General features: G+C 45.4%; 1 protein-coding gene across 4 annotated transcripts in view; it reads right to left on the minus strand.

The window, feature by feature from the left end:
* The window catches only part of ACTN2 (actinin alpha 2), a 105,774-nt gene that overhangs the window by 7,908 nt on the left and 80,089 nt on the right, over positions 1–17,777 (minus strand). For all 4 annotated transcript variants that reach the window (XM_034949515.3, XM_034949512.3, XM_063596484.1 and 1 more), the window contains 8 exons: positions 16,070–16,300; positions 12,555–12,702; positions 10,826–10,976; positions 7,848–7,956; positions 6,359–6,499; positions 3,987–4,169; positions 1,574–1,708; positions 458–637 (listed from right to left, as the gene is read on the minus strand). In XM_034949515.3, the coding sequence (XP_034805406.1) occupies positions 458–637; positions 1,574–1,708; positions 3,987–4,169; positions 6,359–6,499; positions 7,848–7,956; positions 10,826–10,976; positions 12,555–12,702; positions 16,070–16,300 (1,278 nt within the window). The remainder of the gene's footprint in view (positions 1–457; positions 638–1,573; positions 1,709–3,986; positions 4,170–6,358; positions 6,500–7,847; positions 7,957–10,825; positions 10,977–12,554; positions 12,703–16,069; positions 16,301–17,777) is intronic.

Below are 17,777 nucleotides of genomic sequence, written 5' to 3' on the forward strand. Positions count from 1 at the left end.
GGCCCTCTGCAGTATATACTCTATAACCAGGGTTCTAACGGTGGCAGTGGGCACTCTGCAGTATATACTCTTGTTTGTCACTAAAAATATTTTCCCGTTTACCAAGTAGCAGGATGAGCCCTGAGTTATACCTGCTGGCTCCCAGGGAGATCAATTTGGGCCTAACTGGCAGAAATGCAACAGTCCAGTTTCTGGCACTCACCTTGAAGAAGTGTAGTGAATTTATGGTGGTGATAATAATAATGATAATGTCACTGTTGGTAATACCATATAGTCCTCCATATAGCTCACGAAGCATTTCCACAAACAGTGACTGGAAAGGCTTAAAGATCCCTAACTTTCATACTTGTAGGTCTTAACAGGAACAAAGAAAGACAAGTGCATGAAGAAAGCACCCTGAGGAGGTGGCATGGTCCCCGTGAGAAGTGAGCGGCGCACGCCTGTCTGGCTGCCGTACCTCCATCGTGTAGTTCGTGTGCTTGTTGTCAAAGACAAGGGCCTCCTGGATGAGCTGATGGTCTCCCTCCAGCTTGTCGATGTTGTTCTTGTAGTTGATGATGTTGTGCTCATACTGCTTCAGCTGATTCATCTGGTCTTCCAGGGCTCCTGTGATCTGGATGGAGCTCCGGGCAATCTCCTGAGGGGGGCGAGTGAGCAAGCAGAGAGAGAAGCAGAGTGAAGTGCCTCTAAGGGAGCTCGGCACGAGGCGCCGTTCCAGACCCTGCATGGATGCTAGGCCAGCGTCAGGCAGCGGCCAGTGTCACTCGGTTCACTTTTCTCAGAGGAAGTGGGGACTGGGTAGCATCGCAGAACAAAACAAGGTCTAGTTCTAGTCTGTCTAGAAAATGAGGAAAAAGTCAACCAAGATCTAAAACAGAGAGGCAAGAGGGGTCAGAGATAAGTCCTTCAGCTTCTTGCTGTGGGAAGGAAACGCCCTCGGGCAGAGCTGCCCTGCTCTGGAGGAGGCTGGGGGTGGGCTGCCTGGGTGGAGCTGCCAGACAGATTGAAGACCCACGGGATGCTTCCTCCATGAGAATTTCTTATATTTTTACATGGTCTCCCCTTTAAGAAAAAAGTCAATATTTTAACACCAAAAGGGTGGTGGGGCAAGAAATAAGTGGGTCAATAAATGTCTCCTGGCTGTTCTTGGTGATCAAAGGACAACAGTGTTACTTGAAGACCACTGTCTCTGAAATGTTCTGAAAATGCAAAGTATTTGCGGGCCTTCACGTCTCCTCCTTGTAGGGATAGATGGTTTGAAATCCAGGCCCTGCAGAGGCCAAAAACGGAGAAAAAGCCCTGTCACCATTTTTAGTGAGAAAATAAACAGAACCCAGCAAGACCCCCCTCCCCTTCCTTGAGTGCCCCCTTCCTGCATTCCATATTGTGCCCTGGTTTGCACACTGCCCCAACAGCCAGGGGCTGAAAGATAAAGCCGGGGTGATAACAGAACAGTGCTCCCACCTGACTGAGTGGGTGGCTGGAAACCACAGCATGTGCGGTGTCACTGCTGCGTGGCTAAAGGGACTTATCGCAAGGCTTGTGAACGGCGCCTGGGAGGGCGCTGGCTTACCTCCATCTTGTTCTGGATCCAGGGCCCAATGGCATTGGCTTGTGCAGCAAACTGGCGCCTCAGACGCTCGTTAGCATGCTGGCGAGCCAGCTCCTCCTGCAGGGACTGATCGCGGATGGGAACGAGTTGCTTCACCTGTCGGGGCCCAAGGACAACAAGGGTTAGAGGCCAGCTGTGGTCTCACAGGAACAACCACACAATGCGGGAATAGTCCAAGGGGTGGGGGTGGGAGTGGAGAAGGAGAAACGAAGGGAGGAGGGTGTGGGGGGAAGGAAGAGGGAGGATAGGGAGGAGGAGTCCCTAGTCTAGGGACCACAGGATGAGCTTGATTTAGCTTTGACTGCCATCTAGTGCCACCAAGTGCCTGCCGAAAGATAGGATGAGCTGGAGGGTATTTAAGAGCCTGCATTAGGAGCAGTGACCATTCTCCTCCAGCCAGAGGCTCTAGGCCTGCTGCACAACTAAGTCAGGGCCAGGTCCAGAGTACAGAGGGTTTGTGAACTTGGATGCAGGGAACACTGACGTGTTTATTTTCACCATCTCGGATTAAAATTTAGCACTCCCTTTGTTTACGAATGACGTGGACAGCAAATCTGCAGCAGTATTCAGCAGTCCCTGTGACCTTATCACAGCATAAATCATAGACATTCCATACTAACGTTACGGTTATGCCTGCCTCTTGCAATAAATATCACGTACACTCAGCCCTACTCCAAAATTATTGGACCTGCTGTTAGTTCTTGGTTTTAAACGTGTTAGTAAAGAAGCACATACATGACAATAACTTTAAAGATATTTGAATAACTACATTTCAATATAATTTGTTTCCTTGGTAATATTAAATATTTTTATAAATTTACAAACATTATTATCAGAAGGAATCCACAGGCTTCCCCAGACTGCCAGACGGGTTCATGACACGAAAATGTGAAGAGCCCATGCTGGGTTCATGAGTTCGATTCTTATACCTTGTTGGCCCACAGAAGAGTATACACCTGTCTACCTGCTTTCTGTTCCATTTGTGAGTTACATTTTAATGCTATGCCTCCATTCTCTTTCAATCAATGGAAGAGAAAAAAGTACTTCAAAAATCTTTCTTTGTGTCATCTGCAAAACTGCTACTAAAAGCATTATTATTGTCTTTTTGTTTTTTTTAACAAAAATCCATTTGCTTTATAACTTACTGATGGGAGAAAAGTTTGTCTCACTTTTAAAAATGATATATTTCTGCCCAGGCGTGATGGCTCACATCTGTAATCCCAGCACTTTGGGAGGCTGAGGTGGGTGGATCACCGGAGGTCAGGAGTTTGAGACCAGCCTGGCCAACATAGTGAAACCTCATCTCTATCAAAAATATAAAAAATTAGCCAGGCGTGGTGGCGGGTGCCTGTAATCCCAGCTACTAGGGAGGCTGAGACAGGAAAATCACTTGAACCCAGGAGGAAGAGGTTGCAATGAGCCGAGATTTTGCCTCTGCACTCTAGCCTGGGCAACAGAGTGAGACTCTGTCTCAAAAAAATAAACATAATAAAAACGAAAAATAAAAAATGATATATTTCCTTCCCCCCCGAAGAAAACTACTTAAATCAGTTTGTTTCCTGTCTCTCTTTGGGTGTTTGTTAGGAAGACCAGAGCTAAATTTAAAGCTCAGATGCACTAATTAACTACTGTTTCTCAGATGAATACTCTCCTCTTCCTCATACCTGTTTTTGTCTTTTGCGCTGTTTATAACTAACTTGCAGCACGTGTGTTTTTATAGTAAAAGCCACTTCAGACCCACGTGGTGGATTTATTCCTCAAAGACTATGATTGGCATACTGAGATGACTAATTGCGCTATAATTTCAACCATGAAATGTCCCAATCTTAAAAATCAGACAAAAGGGCTCAAATTATCCCATTTGGACCATAATTACATTTGTCGATAGTTGCCCCAAATTTAAAAGGCAGCAAGTTAGTAAGAATACTTTCATTCCCAAGATGTCGTTTTCTAAGCAATTTTTCTGCATTTAAAATTCATACACATCTGGGACATGTCTATATCATATTCTAGAAATTCTTTTAAAAAGTACTATAAGTACTTGTAACCAAGTTTTTAACCACATTTCCAGTTGGGGCTTTAAAAACCATTTCCTTTATGGTATTAGGATCATAACCTATAGTGGTTGTGTCAACATTTATAAGATTTTCCTTAAGTAAAATAATCTCTGCTTTCTTTCCCCACAAACTGCAGACACTGCTGAAGGGTCCTTAAGAGTTTATCACGTTTTGCCTGTGAAATTTGGAATAAAGGAAAATCCTGATCATGACGCAAAATGAGGCTGTCACCCTAAGTCTCCAAGGCGTTAACTTCCTCCTTCGACGTCAGCTTCAAGAATGTCCCCTGGTCCCACACCAGGCCCTCAGCCACCCACCTTGTCCCACTTGGTCCGGAGCTCATCCATGGTGACAGTGCTGTACGGGTTGCTTGAGCTGATTCTGATGTTGTAGCTCTGAATCACCTTCTCCACCTCATTCTGGATGGCCATGATGGACTGCCGCTCTCCGTCCGCCTCGGGCAGCGTGGCCTTGAACTGCTCATGCGCAGTGATCAGACTCTACACCCGAGACACAAGTGGAGAAAAACAATGTGGCTTGAGTGTTAATTTCAAAGGCTTTGATATTCCTTTCTGCACACAAGTAAATGCCTTGATGATTGCAAGAATCTCTGGAGAAAAACACATTCTGAATGCTTTAGAAAAAACTCTTTAGGTACACAGAAGTCAAGTTCCTGGAAAATGGAAAAAGGATATCATGATGACTATTAATATTATTGATGGCTATTCATGTAGAGTCTTTTAAAAAATAATTTTTTTAAATCAGTTTTCCTTTCACTGTTTTTGATCACCAGCTATTGTTTAGGTCTTTCTTATTTTCTGCTGATGAGCAGAACTTAACTTAGCAGCACTTCCTTTTTTTTTTTTTGAGACAGGGTCTCGCCAGGTCACTCAGGCTGGAGTGCAGTGGTGCAATCATGGCTCACTGCAGCCTTGAACACTTGGGCTCAAGTAATCCTCCTGCCTCAGTCTCCTGAGTAGCTGGGACTATAGGGCATACATCACGATGCCTGGCTAATTTTTTTATCTTTTGTAGAGACAGGGTCTCATTATGTTGCCCAGGTTGGTCTCAAACTCCTGGCCTCAAGTGATCCTCCCCGCCTGGGCCTCCCAAAGTGCTGGGATTACAGATGTGAGCCACCACGCTCAGCCCTTGGATGCCCTTTCTAATGGCCAGTGTTACCTTTGCAGTCCTACAAAAGCATGTAACATTTGCTACCATTATATCTAAAGAAAACCAGGAAGTACATCCCTATTCCTCAAAAAGAAAAGGTCACAGAAACCAACTCTTCCCAGAAGGCTCTCTAAAGAGCCATTTATCAAACCTATTCTTTGACCTGAACATGAGCAGCCCCACAAATTCAGCTGCTCCAAGACCTCACTGCCTCGTGGAGCACCTTTGAGTGTGAAGCTACTGTTCTCTTTAGGCGCAGCAACAGGTCAGCTGCCAACAGAGTTTTGACAAACAAAGAGTGTGACTTCCAAGGCGTGCTTAGAGGTCTCACTTATTCCAAAAATAAACGATTTTAGACTGTTGGCCTGTGCTTAAGAGTGCATGCAGGAAACACCATCAGAGCCTCTTTCAAAAGGCAACTCCAATGTTCATGGAAGCACTTTCTTTCCCCTGGCGTGCAGGTGCAAACCCTTCTAGACGGCTCCTGGTAGGGAGGTGTGGTTTCAAATCCCAACCTTCAGGATTTCCTTTCTACTTGGATTCTTTTTGATGACATATCTATTTTACAGAAAAAAAAGAGTAAAAAAGTATTTTCTCTTTTTATTCTATTATACATCAAATTCACTGTACAAATTCTCTAAATAAATTATGTCCTGGCTAACCGAGATTAACGTTCCTCCCTAACATCACCACTTAGAAGCTTTGTTTATAGTTCTGAAGTTCCAGAAAAAACTATAAGCAGAACATTTTAGATTGGCAGTAGGCAAAAGGTAGGTGCTGATTTGTGACTTCTTATGGTTTACAATCTGGCAAAAAACTCTGTAGATCTAAATAAACAGTAATATGCACATGTTTGCAAAGCAGTTAACTCAGCAGCTAGTACACTTACAACTTTTTCATGAATAACTCCAAGAGCACATATGTTTATTTTGCTCAATGATGCAGCAGTTGTTGTAGTTGTTGTTGTTGTTGTTGTTGTTGAGACAGGGTCTCACTCTGTTACCCAGGATGGAGTCCAATGGCGTGATCTTGGCTCACTGCAACCTCTGCCTCCCAGGCTCAAGCGATCCTCCCACCTCAGCCTTCCCAGTAGCTGGGACTCCAGGCGTGCACCACCACACCCAGCTAATTTTTTTTGTATTTTTTGTAGAGACGGGGTTTTGTCACATTGGCCAGGCTGGTCTCGAACACCTGAGGTCAAGCAATCCACCTGCCTCGGCCTCCCCAAGTGCTGGAATTACAAGCATGAACCACTGCGCCCAGCCTCAGCATTCTTTTTTAAAGAACAGAGCTTCTGAGACATATTCACCATTACTTGATTGATTTTAACGGGTTAGCAACACAGAGTACTAAACACATTTTTAAGCTAAGGTTCAAGGGTAATTTGGGCTTTCTAGCCACATTTGTTAATTTTTTTTTTAAAGAAAGAAAACAAGAAACCAAATAACAGAACTCTTAAGTTTAAATGACAACTCACTTCTAATGCATAGGGCATACAGAGTTGCAGTTCCATTACCTGGATCTCCTCAATGCTGTGGACAATGAACATATCTTGCAGATCCTCCATAGCGCCCTCCATCCAATTGTTGAAAGGAGCAGCCCTCTTGGCAAACTCCAGGTGAAGCTGATCAATGGTTTCTAGCAATTTCTCCATTCTCTAAAGAATAAAGAGAAGCAAGCATTATCATAGACTAACTAAAAAATTCACTGAAAGTGTAAGTAGGCGTTCCATAACAACAGACTATTCTCTGATATTCTGTTAATCATATTAGCATGTGTCTACAAAAGATTACCTGATGCTCAAACAATTAGGCTGAGCCCTGCAGGTCTCTGAGGTGCCTTCTGAATCAAAGAAGGATTTAATAACATCCAGAGCAGCCTCATTTTTAAAGTGTCTAAAGTACTTCACTACATGCTACTTTTTTGAAAACTGAGACTCCACATACGGCATACTGTAACTTGCTTTCAGCTAAAGCAGGACTTTATAAGAGGACCTGATTCCCTAACTGTGCCAGATTAACAGAAAATGCAGGGCATCTTCCACGTTTTAGAGTCAACATGTGCAGAGAAGTTGTGTGCCTTTCCCAAAGTCACCTACCTAATGGAGAGAGAAGGAACTGCAGGTTCATGTTCTCAAATCCTCATTCAGGATTTAACACAGATCACCTCTTGCCTTTCTGGGCATATGAAAGCACAAGATTTCAAGCAACAAGATGATCCTGCGCTTGTTTCCCATGGCAGACAAGTGGGGGCAGAAGGGGAAGGCATCTCCATAGCTTTAAGCCTTCCATAATTAGGTTCATTTTTCCCTCCTGTTCTAAAATGTTTTGTGCTGTCTCTGTTACATGTCTGGTCTTTCTCTTGACATCTCTTTCTTTAAGCAGATATGTCACAGCCATTTGGCATTTGGGAAGCTTGATATTGGGTTATCTCAAAAGTATCATCAGAGTCAAGCAGAGAAGACTCAGGGAACTGGTAAACTGCTGGTTTCTCTCACGTGGGAAATGTCTTCCATGGTTAAAGACAATTAGGGGCAGTTAAACACCAGCTACCCACTGTGTGTTACACTTAGTCTTACACTTAAATAAGGCCAAATTCGTCCCAATTCTGTTTCCTATCAATGTACTCACTTCAACACTTGGTTCCATCTTCCCTTTACACATCTCTGATTTCCCGACTCACTCACAGCTCAATTTACTCAGGTAGAAGGACTTTTGGAAACGTACTGTTACTACCAGATACAAAGTAGATTTATGCCATAATCTCATCACCCCTGGATTTTTTAAAATTGAAAAATATACTTCGCTGCTGTCTGGATAAATTACAGCACAAAGCTCCCAACTTCCCATTTCCCTCTTTCTTCCACTTTTCACGTTTTCTTTAGAGGTTCCTTTCACTAGACAACCTGTTTCATGCCACAGAGAAACACACAATGAATACCAGTGATTTAATTAAAGAGCTTCTATTAAAAGATTTCATGTCAACAAGTGGCTTCAATACTTCACCTCTAGGGCTTCTCTCCTCTTCTGAGTAAGCGTTCCCAGTCGGTCCCACTGGTCACAAATTTTCTGGCACCGATCATTGACATTCACAGCGTCGTGATAGTCCAGTTCACTATTAAAAGTGAAAATAAATAAAGATTAACTTTCCCAGATGATGAGAGAAAATGAACATGGGCTAAAAAAGAAAAATAACCGGGAAGTTTAAAAACAAAAACATCTGAAATGTATTCACATGGACATAGAGAGTGGGCTGATAGACAGTGGAGGCTCAGAAGGGTGAGGGGGTGGAAGGGTAGGTGGATGATGAAAAATTACTTAGTGTGATTTCATACAATGTATGTTATTTGGGTGATGTCTACCCTAAAAACCCTGACTTGGCCACATGTAGCAAAACTGCACTTGTGCCCCACCCCACCTACATTTATACACATAAAAAAAATAAAAAATAAAAATCTGATAGAGAACTGGGATGGTATTTCAGGGTTTTGTTAATTGTCATCACTGTAAACATCACTCCTCTCAGATAAATCACAAGAAGAATTCATAAAACTTTCGCTGGCCAACAGATTTCTAAACAGAGAGAACCGTTGTCTTCTTAATGCCACAGGCTCAATTTATTTTCCCTTCCTTTTCTTGGAGAGGCCACCAGAGAGCATTATTTCTAAGTGGCAATGTCCCTATGAGTGAAGGTCGGAAGACATCACTCTCTGACCTGGAGGACAGTCCTGTGGGCCAGGATGCAGCCACAGTGACTGGGGAGGGAAGAGTCAGCCTGCGCCACATTGTGTCCTTGGCTTCCCTAGAAGGGCACTTGGCCTCACCACTGGGTAGAGTATCAGGTCCAGAATGGCACCATGACTTTATCTAACATAGCGGGATTTCTGAAATGGGGCCGAACTGAGCCCTTCCACTTAGAGACAGAGAGGTTCTGACTCATCTAATGCCACTAGAGTGACAAGCAAGAGCAAAATGATTTCTCACTAAATCCTTACTTTTCCTTGCCAGATCCATCTATGCATTCTACCTGGGATCTTTCTGTGCACACCACTGAAGCAATTTTTTTTTTTTTTTGAGACAGGGTCTTGCTTTGTCATCCAAGCTGGAGTGCAGTGGGGGTGATCATACGTTATTACAGCCTCAGACTCTTAGGCTCAAGTGACCCTCCTGTCTTAGGCTCCCAAGTAGCTGGGACTACAGGCATGTGCCACTACACCCGGCTCTTTTCAAAAATTTTTTAGAGATGGAGTCTTGCTGTGTTGCCAGGCTGGTCTCGAACTCCTGGTCTCAAGCAGTCCTACCTCCTCAGCCTCCCAAAGTACAAGGATTACAGGTATGAGCCACTGCACCCAACCTAAAGCAAATTCTTAACTAGAAGCTTGACCCAGTATCTCCAGGGATAACAAGTTTGAATCCTGTACAAAACTTAATCACCTTTTTCATTCAGATATAAATCAAGAACCATGGAAGTTTAAAGACATCTTCAGGAGGCTTCTTCAAAAACAGCCCAGGATTAGACAACTTTTGAAAAGTCCCCTCCTACCCTACCAAATCCATTTCCTTAAAGCTTAAGTTCGTTTTCTTTTTTTTTTTTCTTTTGAGATAGAGTCTTGCTCTGTCGCCCAGGCTGGAGTGCAGTGGCCTGATCTCGGCTCACTGCAAGCTCCGCCTTCCGGGTTCACGCCATTCTCCTGCCTCAGCCTCCCGAGTAGTTGGGACTACAGGTGCCCGCCACCATGCCTGGCTAATTTTTTTTGTATTTTTAGTAGATACGGGGTTTCACCGTGTTAGCCAGGATGGTCTCGATCTCCTGACCTCGTGATCAGCCCACCTCAGCCTCCCAAAGTGCTGGGGTTACAGGCGTGAGCCACTGCGCCCAGCCAGAACATGGCAGTTTTAAAACGTAATATATTGAAATAAATTTTTATTATTTAATTTTTGAAGTTACCATTATGTGACAGGCTCTAAACATTCTACAGATGTATCAGTGATTATAATGGTGGGGAAAGGAGTAGGAAATAAAATGTTGTCTTTATTACAAGGGAAAAGGACCTGAAGAAAGCTCAGAAACACGGCATGGAGGCTCCTCTCCCCGAGGGCAGCCGCACCCCAGGGCTCACACTACACAGAGCGGGAACTGAGAACATTCACTCCGTGCCAAATCCAGCCTAGGCTCAAATGTCGTGTCAGTTCTTCCCATAAAACCAAACGCATGAAAGTGAAACAGCACTTAGGGGATGATAAAGCAAAGTGGGGCCCTGACGTCTCTTCTGCACACGTGAGGCAGTGCCCACTTTTTTGTTTTGTTTTGTTTTGTTTTTTGTTTTTTTGAGACGGAGTCCCGCTCTGTCGCCCAGGCTGGAGTGCAGTGGCGCGATCTCGGCTCACTGCAAGCTCCGTCTCCTGGGTTCACACCATTCTCCTGCCTCAGCCTCCCGAGTAGCTGGGACTACAGGCGCCCGCCACCAGGCCCGGCTAATTTTTTGCATTTTTAGTAGAGACGGGGTTTCACCGTGTTAGCCAGGATGGTCTCGATCTCCTGACCTCATGATTCGCCCGCCTCAGCCTCCCAAAGTGCTGGGATTACAGGCGTGAGCCACATGCCCGGCCAGTGCCCTCTGTTTTGCTTGGTTTTATGTTGATTTCAGGACAGGCTATATTCCGCTTCTTGCACCTGGCCTGGGTGAGGCCGCCTTCCCATAGCTTTCTGGGCCCCAATATTCCAGACTTATTTCTCATCTTCCTGGAAGCGGAGCTGTCTGTGCTGAGGGCCGGGGTGCTGCTGGATGGGAGGACATAGGGATTCTACCACAATCTAAGAACCAAAATCTGTTTCTACATTTAAAGAAACAAGGAGAATCCCCGCACAGAGTGCCTCCAGCGTGGTTCCCTCTGCGTTTAGTCAGGAAAGGCAAGGCAGGCCTTCCTCTCCCCTCTGTGGAATCCCAGGGGCTCCCGGGAGGACGGAGGGCATCTGCACGTACTTGAGCTCCTGTGCGATGGCTGCGATCTGCTCCACGCGGTCCTGGTGCGCTGCCAGGTCGCTCTCGAACGCCTCGTGCTTCCGCAGCAGAGCCCGCACCTCTGTCAGCGACGCCGACTCGTAATCCTTCTGCAGCAAGATCTGCTCTTTGCCTGCAAAGGTGGTAGCAAGAAAGTATGAATATGCTGAGGGCACAGCGGCTTCCCCATGCCAGCCACGTTCTCAGGGAGCGCTGAGATTCCAAAGAACCAAGAGAAGGGGACAGAGAGGGGCAGGACTGAAGACGCAGGCCAGGGTTGTGTTGGAATTCAGGCTGTTACCTGCTGAGGATGCCCCAGCCCCTTCTCAGTTTTGAAAGCTCGTGTCTCCAAATAAAGGGGAAAGGAGAGCATGCTGAGTGCGTTTTAAGAAAAAAACAAATTTGTAGTCTTCATCATTCTAAGTCACAAGTATCTGATTCCTGCATGATCCTCAGTTAAGTTAGTAATTATTCACTCCCAAGAGCTACCAGGGATGCTTAGATAAAGCCCCGGTGCTCCATTTGTCTATCCATGAGTCCTACCCCACCCTAGTTCCTTTTTTTTTGAAAGCTATACTCTGTGTGCTTAAATGGAGCCTGTGCTTTGTTTTTCCTGATAATAAATATTAGAAATTTTCCTCTCTGACCCTCCACTTACATTTTCCCATATAAATATTTCTTAAATCCAGTAACTGCTGTGGTCACGAGTGGATCCACATTTATCCCCTGGCTAATGACCTTTAAGAATTCTAAGAAATTGGAAGTGGAAAGCAAATGTTCATGTATTTAATGATGACGATGTACCACTTACTGTGTACTAGACGCTACTCTAAATGCTTTCTAAATGCGAACTCATTAAATCTTCATAGAAACCCTATGAGGGAGGTCTTACGGTGATTCCCATTTCGAAGAGGACACTGAAGCCCTGCTAGATTAAGAATTCATCCGGAGCACACAGCTGCTATGCATCAGAACTGTGCCTCCAACCCACCTGGCTCCAGCTTCCTTGCTTGTAACTACCTGTCTATGAAATATTAAAAATCAAGCAACAATAAAAGCAAAAACCATAGAATGAGGAAAAATCTCCCAAATCTCAAAACAGATTATTATGTGATGGGGAAAATGCTTTATTCTTCTGCCTTGGCAAGAAGGACTATTTAGTCCAGGAGACAGTTAAAAAAAAAAAAGGGCCATATTCTTATGGCTATGGAAACCGGCATGTGTGTAAGGCCTGAAAAAAGTAGATGAATGCAAGTGAAATAAGAAAGTTAGATTCTACATGATATCTTGCATCCTCCCTCCCAGATTTTCTACATAGGATATTATGCTGCTCTGTGGCATTTAATATATATTCTACTGGCAGAGGCTAGTGCTTGGCCCAGGACTATCTGACTACGTTAGGGAATGAATGGATACTTGTGGAATCAAACAGAAAACACGGAAGGAGGCCAGGCCTTGTGTAGGTAGGTATGTAAAGAACACATTTTGGCTGCCATTTTGGGAAGAAATAGATTACCTGCTTGATTAGAAACTAAATTTTCATGCCTACCTCCTAAATAAATTTGGCACTGAGACAAGAGCAGAGAAAGGTGACGACACCTACGTTTAGTGTCACAGACATTAGGCACAGAGTTAGTAAGGATGCATCATGGCTCTGGGCATGGCTCAACTCTGGTTTTTCAAAAATCCAATCTGACTCCTGTCTACTTACCATAAGCCCAAGTCTCGTGCGTTGAGGCCTTCTGCCTGAACTTCTCAGCCAGGTGTTCCAAGCGCTCCAGTCTCCGAATCTCATTGAGCAACCACTCCTCGTAACCCTTCTCAGCCTGCTCCAGCCTCTGCCAGGCACCAGCAATATCCTGGGATGGTTGGAAGCCAAGGGAAGCGAATGTGTAACAAGCACTTTCGTTACATTCTGGCCTCTCAGGCTTCTTCTATAAATCCCTCCACTACATGATTGATGGTGTTTTCCTTTTCTTTTCCTTCCTTACCCCCCACCTCAATAACCATTCAATTATTTGGCTTCCAAATGTCTTAATTATAATTCACTGGGACCTTTTAAGACTAACATAGTTGTTATCAGCGATCCTGACACTTCTCCAGATGTGGACAAAGATGTAGAGGGCTGACAATTTCTGGCTACAAGAAGATAAAGCCTCAAGATGACTCAGTTCAAAACAACCCTTTTATTATGATTATTGTTTTGTTTTTTTTTAAAGAAATGGAGTCTCGCTATGTTGCTGTTCTTTAACTCTTGGGCTCTGGCAATCCTCCCACCTCGGCCTCCCCTGTAGCCGGGATTACAGGCATGTGCCACCACACCTGGCTTCCAAAACAACTCTTATTCAGTGACTGGGGTGAATTGTTCAGCCCGCCAGCCACCAACAACTAATTACTGGGCATCTAGCATGTACCAGGCACTAGTGAGAAACTCTGTAAGGGTAAACAACACCTCTAAAGTTCCCCGTTCCCATGCAGCTTCCATGGTGGCTGAGGGAGAGAAACAATCATTAAGTACTTAAGCAAGTTCATTTTGGAAAGCGATAAACAAAATGCTGTATGGGAAAAAAAAAAAGCAGAGTCAAGGGATACTGCCAGCCCTGCCCGTCAGGGTGGTCCCTGTGGCAGGTTACTTACAGAAGACCCCTCCAAGGAGGGGGCATTTGAGCTGAGTCCTCAATGACATAAAAAGCCAGTGATGTGACGAAGTACGAAACGAGGGCTCCTGGGCAAGGGGAAAAAACTCGAACGCCCAAGAGGGGATGTGCTGTGCGTGCGGGAAGGGCGGCAGGCAGGGGGCGTGGCAGCGGTGGAGTGCGTCAGGGCAGAGGGAGAGATGCGTTTGGCAAGCATGCAGGCCCTTATAGGCCAGGATAATGAAAATGGATTTTACTCTAAATACTTTGGGGAGTCACTGGAGGGTTTTGAGAAGAAAGGAGATGAGATCTGATTCACATTTTTAAAAGATGACAGAGGCTGATGTAGGCGGGATGAATTTTAAGGGGCAAAAGAAAAAGAAGAACCGGTCAGGAGTTACTTGCAGGGTCCAAGGAGAGAGAATGGTGGCTTAGGATAGGCCAGTGGCCGTGGAGGTAAAGAGAAGGGGATTAAGAGCATTTACTTAAGATGTATTCTGGAAGAAGAGCCAGTGGGACTGGCTGAAGAACTGGATGTAAGAAAGTGACAGAAAGGGAAGAATCAAGGATGAAACCTGGGTTTGGGGGTTGGCAACTTAGAGGACAGTGATAGAATTTACTAGGATCGAGGAAACCGGGAGGAACTCTTGGATATGTTCAGTTTAATATGCTATAATATATCCAGGTGGATATACTGGCCTGGAATTTGGGGAAAAGTCAGAGCTGGAAATGTAAAATTTGAGAGGTATTGGCATTTAGGTGGCAATTAAAACCATGGGCCTGCCCAGGCATGCTCGCTCACGCCTATAATCCCAGCACTTTGGGAGGCTGAGGTGGGAGGATCGCTTGAGCCCAGGAGTTTGGGCCGCCCCTGGCAACACAGCAAGACCCCATCTCTGCAAAGAAATAATTAGCCAGGCATGGTGGTATGTGCGTGTAGTCCCAGCTACTCAGGATGTTGAGGTGGGAAGATCACTTGAGCCCAGGAGATTAAGGCTGCAGTGAGCTGTGATTGTGCCACTGCACTCCAATCTGGGTGACAGAGCATGACCATGTTTTTAAAAAAAAGGAAAAAGAAAGAACAAGCCATGGGCCTGGATGAGATCACCTGGAGGGTATAAAGATGAAGAGGGCTCAGCACCAAGCCTGAGAATCACCAACATCTACAGGTAGAGGGAGGAGGCAAGGCCTTGAACAGAGATGGAGAAGGCCTCGCTGGTGAAGGAGGAAGAAACAGGAGGGCCAAAGTAGAAAGAACTTCAAGAATGGGGAAATGGGCAGCTGGGTCAAAAAAACTGAGAATATAAAAATAAAAATGATCCCAGCACTTTGGGAGGCCGAGGTGGGTGGATCACAAGGTCAGGAGTTCGAGACCAGCCTGGCCAATATGGTGAAACCCCATCTCTACTAAAATTACAAAAATTAGCTGGCCGTGGTGGTGGGCACCAGTAATCCCAGCTACCTGGGAAGCTGAGGCAGGAGAATTGCTTGAACTCGGGAGGCAGAGGTTGCAGTGAGCCGAGATCGTGCCACTGCACTCCAGCCTGGGCAGCAAAGTGAGACTCTGTCTCAAAAATAAAAATAAAAATAAAAATGACTTGCTTTGACAACATGAATGCCATTGACTTTGACAAGAACATTCTTGGTGGAAGCAGGGACAGAAGCCAGTTTATTGCAAGTTGAAGGGTAAGAGAAGTGAGTGAGTTGGGGCTGGGCATGGTGGCTCACGCCTGTCATCCCAGCACTTTGGGAGGCCAAGGCGGGCAGATCACCTGAGGTCAGGAGTTCAAGACCAGCCTGACCAACATGGTGAAACCCCTTCTCTACTAAAAATACAAAAATTAGCTGGGCGTGGTGGCGGGCACCTGTAATCCCAGCTACTCAGGAGGCTGAGGCAGGAGAATTGCTTGAACCCAGGAGGCGGAGCTTGCAGTGAGCTGAGATCACGCCACTGCACTGCAGCCTGGGTGACAGAGTGAGACTCCGTCTCCAAAAAAAAAAAAGTGAGTGAGTGAGTGGGGAGGGAGTGGAAATAGGTACCACAAAGAACTCCTTCTAGATGTTTTGCTGTGAAGGGGAGCCAAGAAGTTGCTCGTGGGAGATGTGGAGTCCTTGGTTTTAGCTTGTGACTGGCAGATTTGACAGCACTTTTGTATGCTGGTGTGCATGATTCGGTGGAGAGGGAGAAAGTGACAATGTGGAAGAGAGGGAGATAAATGTAGGACTCAGACTTTGCGAAGGTGAGGTGGGTAGCTTGTAACAGCAGGGAACAGAAGACACATGATCTAGATGCTGGTGGACATGAGGGGCCAAGGCCATGAGGAGGGACGAGAGAAAGAGGCTGTTCATCGAGCGTTTCCTAAAGGTCTGCTCTTTGTGGGACACTGTACCCCAGTGGCAGCTGGAGTCAAGAAGTGCATGATGGTTGGGAGAAAAGTATTAAGAACAAAGTGGTTACAGGGCCAAAATGATATTCACACAACTAAAAAGATTCAAGAAGTCAATGCCTCCTCCTGACCCAGGTCAAACGCCTTTAGGCTAGAAGGAGGGCTTCCCGTGGCGCCAGGAGGGCTTGGCGCTCGCTACTCACCGACACCATCTTGCCCTCGGAGGGCATGAAGGCAGGCCGGTTGCTGATCCGCAGCTTGGTCTGCAGCGTGTTGAAGTTGATCTCCAGCTGGCATTTCTCCTGCACCTTGGGTGGCTTGTGCTTCCGGCGGTAATCCCGGAAGTCCTCCAGCTTCTTCTGCATGGCTTGCATGGTCTTCTCGGGAGTCCGGTTCTCCAGCCAGGGGATCGTGCGACGAATCCATTCCAAAAGCTGCTCCCCAAACACAAAAATACTGCTGAAGACACCAGCAAACCCCCTCCCCCAGTTAAAAAAAAAATGAGGCATCCAATAATTTGTAAAGGATGAATGTTCCTAAAATCACTGAGATGTGGTACCTCTACGCACAGAGGCATGAACGAGATGTTCAGTGTCCGCCCATGGCCACTAGTGATCACCCCAACGATACCAAACACAGGTCGAAAACTTAAAGTGAGCACGTAAAGTCGTGTCTTACAAAAATGTGACGTTTACAAGAAACTCAGGGACCAGACATTAGCAGACAAATGCTGGATGGAGCTTTCAAATTAAAAAAACAAAAAACAAAACAAAACAACCCCAAAATACTTGACATGGCAGAACTGTAGTGCAATAAATTCAGCAAAGAACTGGATTTCACTTAAAATGTGTTTTAAAAAAATAAGCTCAAATCTAATTAGGTTACTTACTACACAACTGTATTGTAAGCCTGGGCCTAACTCAATGCCAAAGTGTATTTTGACGTCTAGCTTTTAAGTAAATCTGCATGATAAAAGCGAACGTGGTAGTGAATCCCTAAGGACAAAACACACATGCACCTCTTGAATTACTACCTAGGTCTTAGAAATGACTTGCTGAAAACCCCATCATTTACACTTATGCCTACTGAGCACTTGGAAAACAACAGCAGATTCGAATGAAAAATAGTTTAAATGGTGATATACCTAGAGTCTAAGGGTTTTAGGAGGATAAATGAAGGACCCAGTAAGAAAAGGAAGGATTGAATTCCTAAGGATCCTCTGGCCTTCAGTACTGGCCATGCTTCATGTCTGGCAACCCTGTCACTGCCATTCAACAATGCCATCAAGCTTAATTTTTCTATAGCAGCAGTATGAAGATATGAACTCAGTATCATAAAGTTACACTACTATTTATTGGAACATTTATTCCAAATGTCCTGATACTTTTCCCAATAAAGACCAAATATCAGCTAAATTAAAAAGAAGGCCAGGTGCGGTGGCTCATGCCAATAATCCCAGCACTTTGGGAGGCCAAGGCGGGTGGATCACCTGAGGTCAGGAGTTCAAGACCAGCCAGGCTAACACGGTGAAACTCCGTCTCTACTAAAAATACAAAATTAGCTGGGTGTGGTGGTGCACGCCTGTAATCCCAGCTACTTGGGAGGCTGAGGCAGGACAATTGCTTGAACCCGGGAGGCGGAGGTTGCAGTGCGCCAGGACTGCCCCACTGCACTCCAGCCTGGGCCAGAGAGCAAGACTCTGTCATAGAAAACAAAACAAAACAAAACAAAGCAAAAAATAAGGCAGGGCAAAAATTATTTGGTCTGAAGTATGTGTCACTGTACTTGAGTCCAATTTAGAGAGGAGGTGGCTGGGGGCCTCATGCAGCCCATGCTTGTATTTGGGAAAACAGTGCAGATGCAGCGAGGACACTGCGTAGTCGCTACGTATGCTATAACAAGAATGAAAAG

This window comes from Pan paniscus, chromosome 1, assembly GCF_029289425.2.
Source record: "Pan paniscus chromosome 1, NHGRI_mPanPan1-v2.0_pri, whole genome shotgun sequence".
NCBI lineage: Eukaryota > Metazoa > Chordata > Mammalia > Primates > Hominidae > Pan > Pan paniscus.